Here is a 14662-nt window from a genome sequence, read left to right as displayed (position 1 = left end):
TGACAGGCCCACAGTCACATCAGTGATGCACTTGTTTAATCCAGTAGCACTGACTGACTGCGACTGGGAAACCTGCACCCGCCACCAGTTACATAATTTTTTACGATCATTTCTTTTGAAGTAAACTTGTTTGCGTGATCAAGAACGTGTCAGATCGACTTTTGGCCGTGGTGGTCCGTACAATTTGACAAGATTGCGATTGTTGGTGACAAGCTCATCTGTCTGTAGCCGGTGCGCTGTATGTTGATTGGTTGCTGATTGCCTGGAGCCGGCGCGCTGTCTGTCGTCTGGTTACCGGTTGTCTGGGGACAGTGCGCTGTGTGTTGTCTTGTTGCCGGTTGTCCGCAGCCAGTGCGCTGTCTGTTGTCTGGTTGCCGGTTGTCTGGGGACAGTGCGCTGTGTGTTGTCTCGTTGCCGGTTGTCTGGAGCCGGTGCGCTGTCTGTTGTCTGCATGCCGGTTGTCCGGAGCCGGCGCACAGTCCGTTGTCTGGTTGCCAGTTGCCTAGAGCCGGCGCACAGTTCGTTGTCTGGTTGCCAGTTGCCTAGAGCCGCGCGTCAGGATCGCCACGGCGCGGCAGCCTGGCTCTGTTTACGGTCTGCAGATGCTTACGTGGCCCGTCCCGTGACCTCGGTCTAGGCTTGGCCGGCAATCGCCAGCGACGCTGCGGGGGATGGGGGGGGGGGGGGGGGGAGGGGGAAGGGAGGAGGCGTCAGCAGCTGACCCAGGTCACGCACGCAGATAACGGCCTTGATCGCACAACAGCAGCCAACTGTGCCGCAACATACGGCGTTAAGAGACACTTAGAATGCAGCAAGAATCAAAAGATAAACGCAAATAGACACACTTTCAACGAGAGGCATTCATAACAAAGCCAAAAAATATGGCTATTTGTTTTCTTTTATAATTGCCAGGGGCTGCAACTTAAAATGTTGAAACAAGGCGCAAAAGACGCATCACTTAGCAGCTTTATTTACCACGCGATGGTGAGAGAGTCGGAACGGCGGCCCAACCTGTGTAGTCGGTCTCGATAAATGATCTTTAAAAAGTGCAGAAGACGATACAGATCAAATTTCCCACACGATGTATTTTTGCGTTATTTTTGTATGTTTTGAGGGTCTTTTAGTGATACCGGTAAAATATTGAGGGGTGATGCATACATTGGGGGACGGGTGGGGTGGTGATAATCTCTCAGAGAGGGTAAACTCAGGCTCCAATACAAAACTCCGCCTTTACTAACTCGATAGTAATGTCGTGGGCCTGCCTGACGCTGAGTGCTAGCAGTCTATGGCCCTTCTTTTTCGCCCGAGTGCACGATGAGCGCCCTGTAGCGGCGGCTACGTGAGAACCGTGCACAACTCGGCACCAAAAACAATATTTCCAACGAATCGACAGAAGCAAAACACACCAATCATGCCTGAGCGACGTCCCAGCGTTTCGACTTATCACGCCAAAAGCTCCCAACCCCATGTGCCGTCGGTATGGATTAACGCGCGCTCGGTTGGGGGGTCAAATTGACTCCCCAAAGGTTTTTCAGAATGGGTTCCGAACGGTGTGGCGTAGCCGCGCCAAATATTGCATAGCTGTCGACAGTTGAATAGCGGATCGTTGGGCATCACAAATTTGGATATAACTTGTAAGGTCGTTGACCCATGGAAGGTCAAAGTCAGGCCATGGTTTCAACGAAGGCAATTTCCAGAGGATCGTCCAATCTGATACAACAACGAAGTGCTAGACGAAGTCATACATCTCTGATATGCTTTCTTAGGCAACACAACAGTTGAATGCAAAAATTCCATCGACCTAAGGTCAGGTATAAAGGTCACACTAAGGTCAAAAGCAACCTGTTTTGCTACTCTAGTGCTTGCTGTATGGGATAGTTTCTGGTGCTTATTTCGAGTTTATCATATCCCTAACTTTCCTTAACATTTAACAATTTAACATAAAAATTTCTTTATTTGCTTGTCTCTATTCCAACGGGGTGGCCCAGGGATCCCTTGCCGGCCCAGTCATGTTCCTCATCTTCATCAACGACCTATCCAGCTTCCTACTCTACGACCGCCTACAAACCGACGCCGATGACACCCAACTCCTTGACTCCGCTACCCCGCGATGTCTTCGGCCTGTCCAATCTGAAAGCACGTGTCGAAAAGTGTATTCAACGCCTTTAAAACTGGTTTCAGTCAAAAAGCCTTAAGATGTACCCCAAAAAGACGGACTTCATACTGATCAGCATTAAGTCCCCTATCACAAAGACCAACAACTTCCACATTACCATCTCCGGCACAAACCGTCATCCCCACATCCTCTTCTGCCTCCACATCCTCTACATTTGGGGTGGAGCCTCCGAGCTTCACTTAGACGGGGTGAAAAGCGAATCTCCCAATGCCCTGCGTGTTCTATTGGTAACGCGTGCCGAGTCTTCCAATCGCCAAACTTGGGCTGTTTCGGGCGGTGTCGGCTGGCTACATCTGCCAGGCGTCCGGCTGAGTGCCTCCTTGCAACAGTTTCTGTGCCGCGCCTTTAGATGGGTTCCTATTCCTTGCGTGGCTAGGCACAGAACAGCCACTACGTGGATGCACCTTAACTAAACTAACTGTAACTGTAACTGTAGCTGGATTCTTTCCACCATCTCTCACCAGCAGATGTTCACATCACGGTACTGCTGGTAAATTACGTACCGGTTTGATGGCGTGTGTAGCGTGTTAAGAAGTTCTTAACTGGAAGTGACGCAGCTTTCGCTCCTAATGAAGGTGTTAAAGCAAGGCTCTGCGTGCCGGGCTGACAATGATGGGTGCTCCTAGTCACTTGTAAATGGGTGATATCTGGGGAGAACAAAATGTGACCAGGTCCTGCTGACTCACTTCAGCGCACTCGCCGTCGTCGGAACTTTTGCTTTATCTCACCGACCGCGAATTCAGCAGACATTGTACCTATGTGCTGGCTAAGGTGCGAGCACCACCGACTCTCTTTTGCTGATTGGTGAGGGAGATGCAATCAATGTGGGGAACAGACATGCAAGCATTAGGTGGTATCCCGGTGCTTGAGAGGCTCAGCTCAGGTAGGTGCGTAGCCGCCGCCTCATCGCTAGTCACGTGGCTTGTAGGTCATAAAGACTAGTCACGCGGCTTGTACATCATAAAGCCTAACCACGCGGCTTGTAGGTCACGAAGAACTCGGGAGGCTGCTGCACGATCGCGAACCTGGTCTCCAGCGGGAGTTTCTGCCCCGGAACGGCGGTGAAGCTAAAACGCTGCAGCAGGCAGGTGAAGAGGATGAACATCTCCATGCGCGCCAGCGTCTCTCCCAGGCAAAACCTCTTCCCGATGCCGAATGGGATGAGCCGCTCATCATGGCGCACGCTACCGTCCGCGTGCAGGAACCGGTCGGGCCTGAACGCCTCCGGGTCACCCCAGTACGCCGGGTCCATGTGCACCATGTCCAAGTCCATGATCACCGTGGTGCTCTGGGGGATGGTGTAGCCGCGGAATGAGAGGTCGCTCAATGCACTGTGCGGCACTGCGTGAGGGAGGACGTTGGAACGCCGCGTCACCTCCATCAGCGTGGCCTCAGTGTACGGCATGCGCATGCGGTCGCCGTAGGTCGGCGGACTTGCGCCGAGAACAGCGTCGATCTCGCGCTGTACGCGATTCTGCAACTCCGGATACTTGACCATGAAGAGCAACGCCCAGCTCAGAGAGGTGGACGTCGTCTCCATGCCGGCGACGAAGAAGTCCATGCCGATGATGGACAGGTTGCGTTCGGTAAAGAGGCGAGCCTCAGCGTCTGGCTTCTCCATCTCCAGCAGAAACTGGTCGACGAAGTCGCGGGGGCTGGAGCGGTCCAGCGTCTGCCGATGCTCGTGGACCACCTCGTGGAACATGCCGATCGTAGTATCGCGATGTCGGATCAGCGGCCCGTAGCCGCTCCACTCGGGGGCGATGTGACGCAGCCACGGCGCCAGGTTCATCGGGTTACCCGGACCGATGGTAGTGACTAAGTCATTGACCGCCGCGATGTAGTGTTGGGCCTTGGGATCACTACTCTCCAGCCGCTTGTCGGCGACCAGTCTCCAGAGTATGTTCAGCACCGTCAAGTTAAAGCGGAAGTTAACTTTCATCGGTGAGTCAATGTCACGTGTCATCTCCTGGGAGAGCTCTTCGAATTCGTTCAAAACTGTCGACTCCATGGAGTTTTTCCCGAGGCCCAGATCCCTTAGGTGCCTCAAAGCAAAGCGCCTGTGCTCTACCCAGGAAGGGCCTTCGTTCATTATGACACCCAGCTTTTGTTGGAAGCTGCGGACTAGCAGAGCAAAGTTGTTCGGTCTTCCAGACAGCTCGTGCATCGCGCAGGCCTCTTTGATGTCTTCGAACTTGCGAATGTGCACAATCTTGTCACCCGTAGGAAGCACGAAGCCAAGAATATCTCCAAACTCGTGCTGACAATGGCTCATGCTCGCAAGAAACTGGCCCCGAATCCAGTCAATCACCGTCCAAATATTGCCAAAGATGAGAAATGTTGGAGGGCCTGAAAAAGAACGCATTTCTTAGTCTCAGCCAATCTCATTTTGAGCCATTCGGGGATGCGTCTCACCGGATGTGTCCTCAAAATCTGGGCCATGGTTGCAGCGTCGTAGCATATAAGGAGGCTAGAAACATTTGTGCATTTAAAATTAGTATAGGTTATAGTGCCACGGCAAGAAATCGACCATGGTTTGATAGAAGGTAGGCGTATGCTCACGGCTTGGATAAATCCATGAGCTCTGAAATAATGCATGGGTTAAGCTGTCGTGAATTGGTGTTTCCTAAACGCATGTTGAAATGGATAAGGCCAGTACAAATCGATTGGAATATGTTTAATAATTCGACACCAGGTATAGGAGAAGTAAATGTTTCATGTGTACTATACTTCGCCCCAAGTAAAGTGTAACATAAACAAACGGGCACGTTGCAATTAAAGGCAGCTTCCTGGGAAACTCGCTGATAAAGTAGGCCTGCAGGTGGTGCATGAATGCAGATTATTTCGCAAGACATCTCCACTTTGATTTCTTAAGCAGCAATGGATTTGTATTTTTTGGGGAAAAGTTTTACCTGCTACGTCAGAAGCAATACTTCATGGCACATCAATAAAAACCTGGGAATTTTGAGCCACACATTTTCGCCGATGCCTGTCCATGAATACGGACTTGTGCGACTACGCAATGAATACCCAGTGCAACCCACAGGGCGTGGGGATTATGTTGAATGGGCACCCTACAATCAGATGGTGTGCTCTCTACAAGCCCCAATGGGCCCTATTCAGGTCAAAATGTGTCCTCCGTAGGTCAGAAATCGCCCTCTACAGGCCGGAATGGGCCTTCATGGGTAGAAGTGGTTCATTGGAGGCCTTAAGTAGCCCTCAACGGTTCATGATGAGACGTTCCCAAGCCAAATTGGGAATTCAACAGATCAGAATGAGCCATCTAACAGAATAGAATGTTTTTCGAGTCAATGATGAGCTCTCTGCTAGGGAGAGCGGCCTCCACAGCTAATTATCACACCTTTACGGGACAGAAAATGCCCATTCTAGGCCTGAATGGGCCCCTGCACATGGAAACGTAGACCCTGCATTAGTCCAGAATGAGCCTTTTGCAGGCAAATATGAACAGCGTACTCGTCAGTCCACACGCTTAGAATGACCCTCTTTCAGTCGAAATAAACCTGCATAGGTCTGAATGAGCCCTCGACAGATCAGAATGAACTTCCACGGACTTACCTCATCCCGTAACAGCTCAGAATGGCCCTTGCAACAACACAAAGGCACTTAGTATACCATGATGTACCAGAATTGGTCCTCCACAGACTCTACAAGATGAAGGGGGCACCTCCAGCTTTCAAGAAAAAGGGGAGCGAGCTTCCCCACTATCTCCCTCCCCTTCCACAAACCTCTCCCCCACTCCGCTAAGTTCTCGCGCCTTCGGTCACCCAGCAAGCTGTGTGGGCGCAAATACGTACCCGGCGGAAAGTTGGACGGTCGCTGCGGCCTCCGAATCCACAAGAACGCCGTCACCAGCAGCAAGAACACAGCGAGAGCCCACATGACAGCGAGTACAGGCCGCGCCGCCGGAAACCGCTCAGCCGGTGGCCTCCCAGCGCGCGCAGGAATCCACGACTACCCGATGTCTCCGCGACACGCTCTCTCTCTCAGAGCCCCGGTTCTCGCGCCGGGCAGATCCCCTGTCCTTGGTTTGCAGACGTTGCCAGGGAGTGCGTTGCCAGATCGAGGACAGCCAGTGGTTATCGGCCGGCCACTGGCATCGCCGCGGCCGCGGAGGTCGCTATAACTTTGGCGGTTTCTACACATCTCGTGGTAATCTCATGTTATTCAACTATCCATTGCCGTGAGTTACCCTATGCTCTATCCGTCACCAAACTACCACTAGATGGGCCATTGGAGGTACGTCGTTCAAGAGCTTCAGAGATAACAGCTTTTGAGCTCGGAATACAGGGATCACTGTATGTGACATTTCCTGTTTCATTTTTCCTGGTATCTTACAGCCCGGTTAAATTTCTGATTGACTTAGCAGAAGCGTTAGCACGTCTGAGTGAGAGACAGATGGCAGCTTCGCCCTGAGGCCGAGCAGATCTTTATTCGAGTGCCACGGGTTCGGGTCGCTGCCGGTCCACGTCCGCTAAGTCCAACACAGTCAACACTGTCCGTTCGCGTGGGTCCGCTCGAAAGCCTCCAGGGCGCATTGTTCTAACAAGGGCCGCTGCCATCCACGACTGACATACAACGGCTGGTGGCCACCGCTTGTCAGTCATTCCCAGCGATCCCTTTCTCGGGCTCTGAGGCGGAGTCTGAATGTGATTCGAAAAATCTGGGCCGTTGCTCTGGTTCAGACTTGATCCTCGATGCGTTTTAAAAACCTGAGTCCGGATACCTCTGTTACGTTATTTCTTAAATTCAAACATGCGTCAAATCCTTGGAGATTGAGTTATGTCCGAGTATAGCCCTAGAGCCTAACTACAAGTGTCTCGGTTCAATACGAAATCACGACCGACAAATTAAGTAACATGTCACATTGTTGGTGCCAAAAGTTATCGAGAATTGTATTGTTTTGAATATTTAACCCATCCATGCAGTATGACTTTTCAGGATTGACGTCATCATGTAAAAGGCATAATACAAATGGTACAAAGAAAGGCAGACAGGTGTAGCGTGTAATCGTCACGCGTCCGTAATGCACCGTTGTCAACGTGTCAGCGGGACTCTCGCCACTCGCTAACGAACACAAAGCACTTAGAGTTACACCTTTGAGGTGATGCATTGCCTTGTTTTTTTTCTTTTTATGCTATTTATTGGATATGCCGGATGTGGGTACCCATTGCCGTAGTTGGTTTATGCAAGGATTACGACATATCGCGCCTCTGCTGCTTCATGTTGGCTCACACGCGCATAGAATTGCGCAACGTCAAATGTTTGAGAACGCCCCATCCCCAGTGTTTAGAGGCCGCCCGCCGGCGCCGCCCAGCGGCCCTGTCGTTTATAACCTGACGCATCCTGCGTAGCGTCAGACGGACAGTTACGGTCAGACAGAGGCAGACGCGGCCCGACGACCAGGGTGGCGACGCGGTACTGCGCGAGCGGACCACGACCGAATATAATTACCTTTTCACGTCCGTTCTCTGATGGACGTTTGTGAGAAAAAGAACGCAAGTCACAAGAACGAAGCGTTATATTGGTGCCCAGACCCGTATCAAGGATCTGCGAGTTATCAACGCCGAAACATCCTCTCGTCTCACAGCAAGGTACGGCTATCGAAGTGCAGGTTCCAATCCACACGAGCCACACGAGTCGGTGGATAACGGGCAAAGAATTGGATTTTCAAGGTTATGGTACCTGTGCTTGCTGGAAGCTATTGCAAGACAGCTTCCCATCTGACCAGACCGATCGTTTGGACAAGCTGTGTGCCTGTCATTGCACATATTTAGAAAATCGCCGGAAGAAAAGGAAGCATTTCTGCGCTTGCCACAACCTCAACAAGCGATATTTTTGCCAACGGTGTAGCATTTGTCATACTTGCCATTGTGACCATATCAGTACCTCCTGTTACGTCTACTACCGTTGCGCATTCCTTGTCTCCAACGCTGTTGTGGTTTCTTCTCGGCAAATCCTTCCGCAGCAGACCTTGATAAGCTGATTGAAAAAACATTATCAAAAAGCCCAACGTCGCTGCACGACATATATCGGACAGCTCCAAAATCCTACCCTTTTCCATCCAGTCTATCAAGCTCCTGAAGTCTCGTTACTTGGTGAAGAAAACACGAAGAAAACACGGAAAACATAAGTATCGCTACGGGGAACGGAATATCTATCCTCGTTGAAACCAGGCCCCAAGTTCTGTAGAGACGACCCGGCACGACCTAGGTATCCGTTTACTGAAGACCATAGGCCCATCTGTCATTTTCGCCACATTCCAGGCGGCATTCAACGTGTGTGTCGCAAATATGCCGCACAGCTACGTAAACAGACCCCTCAAGCAGATGAACGGGAACGTTCGGAAAACTCGGAGGACCTCCATCCAGTCGAGCAGGTGAAATTTGCAACATAGATGTGAACAAGAAATGTCCTTCAGAGACGTTTGCATAGGCAAAAACAGGCTTTGTAGTCTTTTGGATAGTGGAGCTCAGTTCTCGCTGGTGAGCGATGAATTCTTAAAATTATGTGACGACGTTTTGATAAAGGAAACATGTCAGAAATAGGTACCTTTAGTGTCTGCCTCAGGCCACCCATTTAAAAACACAAAATGGTAAAAATCCGAATTACTTTGGGTAAAATCGGTACGTGTCATTCATTATGTGTGGTCACCGGATTAGGGCACGACGTGATTTTAGGCGTGGACTTTTCAATGAAAGAAAAGCTGTCCTTGATTTCGATAATCAACTGCTGAAATTTGGAAAAACACTTTGTTTCCACCAAATCAAAAGCAAAACTGTCAACAAGGAGAACTTAACTTAGCAAGACTGTCAGAAAGCGTCCATCTGTATCCTAGATCATCAGCCAAAATTAAATGTCAACCATCGAAAAGTAAAACTGCTGGAAAACACTTCATTCTGACGCAACTTCCGTCTTCCCCATGCTTTGAAGATGAACCTGGAATTCGCTTCCCCATTGCAATGGTTCAAATGTCTAAAAACAAGCACGTCCCGTAGGCTATTGTGAATGAGACAGGCAGGCATTTTTATATAAGGAAAGGTCAAATTTTAGGTAAAGCGTTGAATTTTAAAAAAGAACAAATTAAAATCAGCCATGCAGAAGCAGAACAACTAATGGCATCCATAGAATCAAGCCACAAATTGAAAATTCTCAACTTTGCACACATTTCGGACGAAAATGGGCCTTGTTCTTGAACAGCTTTTAGAAAGAAACATCGATGTTTTGTCGTGAAAGATTCAGAGCTAACGACCACGTACGTTACCGAAATGGTAATAAACACTCAAAACAGCCCACCTATTAGACAAAAGCCATGTAGGATTCATCGTACTCAAAGTTAATTCTGGATAAACACGTCGATGGTATGCTAAAAGCAGGCATCATTCGCCGAAGCAACTCCCCATGCCTTTTACCCGAGATTGTAGTACCGAAAAAAGATGGCTCATATGGAATTTGTGTTAACTTGAGAAAATTAAGCGCTGTTACCGTAGTTCCAGCCTCCAGCGCACCTAACGCCGAAGACACTCTTCATTCTTTAGGCATGTCTAAATTCCGCACCTGTTTGGACTTAAAAGCTAGATTCTGGCAGTTTCAATCAAAGACAAAGATAAAAAACTGCTTTTCGGACATATGCAGGTGTTTTCGAGCACATGTACATGTGTTTTGGTTTAGCAGGCTCCCCAGCAGTCTTCCAAACTCTGATATATGCCGTTTTGAGCGATGTCAAACAATTGGCAGTTGCCTTCATCGACGACATTATCATCAATAGCGCGACCTTTCAGGATTATTTGTAGCATCTTGAGACAGTGTTTGACCGACTTCGACGCGCAAACCTGACCTTAAAATATCAAAGTGCGAATTCCTAAAGACAAGTTGAATTTTTTGGTACACATCGTATCAAACGAAGGAATAACCATAGATTCAAACAAAGTCAAAGTCATAGACAGCTTGCATTCACCTAGAAATCTTAGAGAAGTCCATGGATTTATTGAAATGACATCCTATTACAGAGAGTACGTGCCACAGTTCAGCAACTTTGCTAGACCCTTGACAGCACTCCCGCGAAGGAGCGCGAGATTTGAATGGAGTGATCAAACGCAACACGCATTTGATATCCTGAAGACTCGGTTAGCAGAAGCCCCAATTTTGACCTTTCCAGACGTCGCCCAACCGTTTTCGATATTTGCTGACGCCTCACAATACGCTTTAGGCGCGGTGTTGATGCAAAAACAAGGGGATCAAGATAGAGTGATGCAATACGTTTCTCATCAAATTGCTGATGTACAAAAGAAATGGCCGACTATAGAACGCGAAGCGTTCGCTATCGTCTACAGCCTACAAAACGTCGCCCTATCATTTTAGGAACCAAACTCACGATCTATACGGACCATAAACCGCTGAAACATATCTTCACAAGCGAAATGCAAAATCCTCGAGTGCAAAGATGGGCTATGATGATGAGTGAACACGGCTGCGATATCGAGTGTATCAGTGGTGCTAAAAATGTTACCACAGATCTTCTCTCTACACTTCCGAATTCGGAACAAGTAGAGACTTTTTCAGATGGCGAACGGCTAGATTGACATGATCAACAAGTTGATACTTAAGAAATTAGTGCAATTGAGAATTACCAGATACAGAACAAGGCAACAGAGGACGTTTTGTATTCCGAATGTGTTGCTATGTCTTTAACAGGTGCCGAGTTTGGAAATGCTCAAAAAGAAGATCCCTTGTTAGAAAAAAATCATCTAGTATTTACTTGACGTAGACGATAATAAAGTGAAAGGATATTGCATGCATGATGATTTGCTACATCATTTAACGTCAGGTACTAAAATACGTCCTTTGACCCGAGCTCAACTAGAAGTTCCTGAACAATTTAAATATACCATCCTTCGAGAGGCGCATGATGGATACTTTGGAGGCCAGTTAGTCATCTAAAAGACCACTGACAAGGTCATAAAGTCATTCTTTTAGTCCGACGTGTTAAAAGAGATCAACATATGCGTCCCGACCTGCCAAAAGTGTAATATGAAAAAGCTCAAAAACAAAAGACGCCCATTACAAGAACTGTCAATGACCAGCGCTCCAATGACTGACCTCGGCATTGATTTGATAGAACCCCACCCAATCTCGTCCAAAGGAAACGTGTACATCTGTACGGTAGTAGATTTATTTTCTGGATGGCCGGAAGCTTATCCCATTCCTAAGAGAAATGCGGATACAATAGCTCAATTAGTTTTGGATGAAATCATACCCCGTCATGGATGCCCTCGATCAGTTCTGAGCGATCAGGGAATTGAACTTTGGAACGGAGTTAAAGATACTGTCAACAAAGTGTTAGGAACAACGAGGATACGCAAGGGTAGTTGCCATGCTCAGACCAACGGAAAGACCTAAAGATTCCATAAGGTCTCGAATGAGATGATTGCCAAAAAGATTAGTGAGGATCACACGAAGTGGGAACAAGTACTACAACCATGTTTAGCCACTTACAGGGTTATCAAAAATGAAACAACCAAATACTCGCCATCATTCCTCATGTACGGCCGATATCCAATTTTACCTGTAGATACCTTGGTGCATCACCGTTACAAGTACTCCGGCAACGAGTATGTTCCCCAATGTTCGAAAATCTCCATCACGCATTTAAGCATGTCACAGAAAATATTCAACAAACGCGGGATCACAACAAGATGGTAGTTGACAAAAGTGTTCAAGCATCTTCCTCTCAAACTGGCGATCCGGGTTATTACTACGATCCTACAATCAAAACAGGGAATTCTTCGAAGTTAACTCTGCATTGGAAGTCTTACTTTCGCATTGTAACAAAAATCGGAAAATCGCTTCGTGTCCAATCCCCCAGATAAGCAAAGTTAGCTTTTCGCAATGACGGCCCTTTGGCAGGGGTGAAAAAACCTGCTCACTTGACTACCAGGGTGGGAGCCATAAAATATGAGAATCAAACTGCCCAGGAGCCGAACTTACGGACTGTAACTGTTTTCTTGCTGAGTCAGTTTTCATTTTTCAACGATGAAACAATTTCGCTGTGGTGTTATGGACGACAACAATGACATCATACACGACGACGTTGAATTTAGTATTGGTCTCCCTATCAGTAAGGAGACAGCCACTAGTGGCCAGAAGGTGTCACCCCCGGCGAGACAGATTTCTATAAGGGTTTGTCTCGCGCAAGTTTCGAGCGATTTTATCGTTTTACCGCCTGCCTCCATGAGCAGTCCTTTTTCAGCGCCATTCGGAGCGTTACATATCTGACGCTATATGTGGCGCGTGTTGATGCTTAGTCGGCGTTGCGATCTGTTGTGTCGGAAAGCGTTCATTACGTGAATACTGGTTACGCGTAGTTTTGGGGTTTTAAACAAATATATCGCACTTTTCGATTAGGTTGGGACATTTGCGTTGTCTCTTTATAGCCTTGGATCTTCTGCGTTGAAGCTTTACCTGTATGTTCAGGTTGCCAGGCATGGGTAAACATCCATCACGTATGGCAGTGCGCTGTGGGCAGGAACTGTGGTTTTAATGGGGAAGGAAGAAACTTGAAAAGGCGCATCACTAAGCACAAAGGGTTGCCAACTGTTCTTCAGAATTCAAGTTTTGGTGCAGGTGGAAAGTGGGAATCTTGGCTCCAAGGTAAGAGTTTAAATTGAATCTACGTGAGTATGAGTGGCCATTCCGCACAGTAGCTAATGTTTAATAATATTTACCCAAGGTAGATAGGCATGACCAAACATACCCACATACCTATCAAACACAGTGAATCAAATAGTCTAGAATCACTGATTTGGTGGCAGAGGACACAGTGTAATAGATCATGACTTCCTGGTTTGTATGGGCAGTTTAGTGCATAGTTTTCTTCAGCTTGGTGTGGTTACCACCATTAAGCAAAATTAGAATGCATCATATAAAACAAAGAAGTGTGGAAGAGCCAAATTCACCCGCCAAAATAAGAAGAAATAGTTTTTTTAATGAACCATGTTCATCGGCTGAGATGTCGGTTTGCGTGTAGTCAGTGGTATTTCATTGTTTTCACAGTGATGTTAGCCTGTCTACTTACAGGTACTTTGCAATAACAGCCTCTGCTTATTCAAATTTTTTGCTTGAAAGGTTTGTCAAGGGCTTAAAATAAATTGGCTATGATTTTCCACAGGAATGAGGCATCAAACACTTTTGAGATGCCAAGTAGGTCATCCAGTCTAGCTGTGCCATCAGTTTCTGCGGACCAGACTGGAGGTGAGTTTTTCATATATGCTGTTTGTGGTGGCTTGGTATTGATGGTAAATGACTTGGGTCTCTGTTTTATGCAGTGTGAAATGTTATTAGAATGACAAAACTTTCAGACTTATTTTGAGATATGCATGGAATGGTGGTTTAAGGTTTCCTCCAAGCTGTGCATTGCTTAACAAATATTACAGTTGCAGTACTGTTACAACCACACTTGCAGCCGGTTGGTGACAAGGTTCCTAAGGACTCATTTTGCCATGAATCGTCTTCATTCAAATTTATCAGATACTGCCATCAGTTACAGTTACCACCAGCTTCCCCATTATCTGCCAGATAAATATTTGATCATCCTTTAACAACTGCTTAGGTATTGATATTGATTGGGGAAGTGACAACATCCATTAAAAATCATGCTCTTTTGTGATATACACCACCACTTTCATCAAGCAATCTTTGTGTTTCATGGTATGATATGTGCCTAACCTGTATTTTCCTGCGGCAGTCGTGCTGTGTCCAAGGTGTGTGATGTCTTATAATGTCCTTTTATCAAGTTATTGTCATGCCATTTGCCAGGAATCGCAAGCTGCACAGTGAGCAGAGCCCACGATGATGCCACTTCTGAACGAGCATCTCTGCATCCCTGTCCTGAGTACCCACGAAACTCCAGTTAGAAAACGGCAGGTACTAAGATGAGCTGCATTGGTAGGATTTGTGACACCTGAAAAAGCAGCATGTCCTGACTGTCGATCTTAAAATGGCGCCTGCATAGATGTGGACTTGATGGTGTGATGACTGAAAGTCAATTTTGGGTTGTCAGTCATGTAACAATACTGTACTCTGTTGCCAAAATAATATTGCCTCATCATGTGTCTTCGTGCTCAGAATATTCATATCCATTTTGGTCTGAGTAAAAGTATATCTACCACTGTTCATTTACACTTTTTTTTTAGTTATCACGCAGTGCTTAGATGTTGATATTTAATGGGATGCCAATTTCCATTAACAGTTTGGGTGTTTCCAAGAAATCAGGGCATTTTGTGGGGTAATTCTGGTGCTCCTGATATTTTGTCATTAACTTGCCTCTTCCACAGTTTTCCACAGTTTCCACAGATGCACAGTTCCACAGCACTGGGCGGATAATTGTTAAGGTGATGTCTAGTTTTAACCTGTATCCTTGTTCAAGCCTGCAGCTTGTTGGGCCGACAAACGCAACCCGAAAGTGACAAT

At 47.3% G+C, this 14662-nt stretch overlaps 1 protein-coding gene across 2 annotated transcripts in view; it reads right to left on the bottom strand.

Annotated features, from left to right (window-relative positions):
• Nucleotides 1–1799: 1799 nt before the first annotated feature.
• Nucleotides 1800–14662, bottom strand: part of LOC119104495 (methyl farnesoate epoxidase) — a 32421-nt gene continuing 19558 nt past the window's right edge. Inside the window, exons 1-2 of one of the 2 annotated variants that reach the window (XM_037228204.1) lie at nucleotides 5992–6160; nucleotides 1800–4525 (exon numbers count right to left, since the gene is read on the bottom strand). In XM_037228204.1, the coding sequence (XP_037084099.1) occupies nucleotides 3144–4525; nucleotides 5992–6076 (1467 nt within the window). In that variant the 5' untranslated portion in view covers nucleotides 6077–6160 and the 3' untranslated portion in view covers nucleotides 1800–3143. Of the gene's footprint in view, nucleotides 4526–5991; nucleotides 6161–14662 lie in introns of those variants that run through there. The other variant, XM_037228205.1, reaches the window with a different exon arrangement.

The sequence above is a fragment of the Pollicipes pollicipes genome, unplaced genomic scaffold (assembly GCF_011947565.3).
Source record: "Pollicipes pollicipes isolate AB1234 unplaced genomic scaffold, Ppol_2.1 Scaffold_6052;HRSCAF=7182_pilon_pilon_pilon, whole genome shotgun sequence".
Taxonomy (NCBI): Eukaryota; Metazoa; Arthropoda; class Thecostraca; order Pollicipedomorpha; family Pollicipedidae; genus Pollicipes; species Pollicipes pollicipes.
Note: the sequence above shows the minus strand (reverse complement) of the source record. Positions and strands in the feature narration are given on the sequence as shown.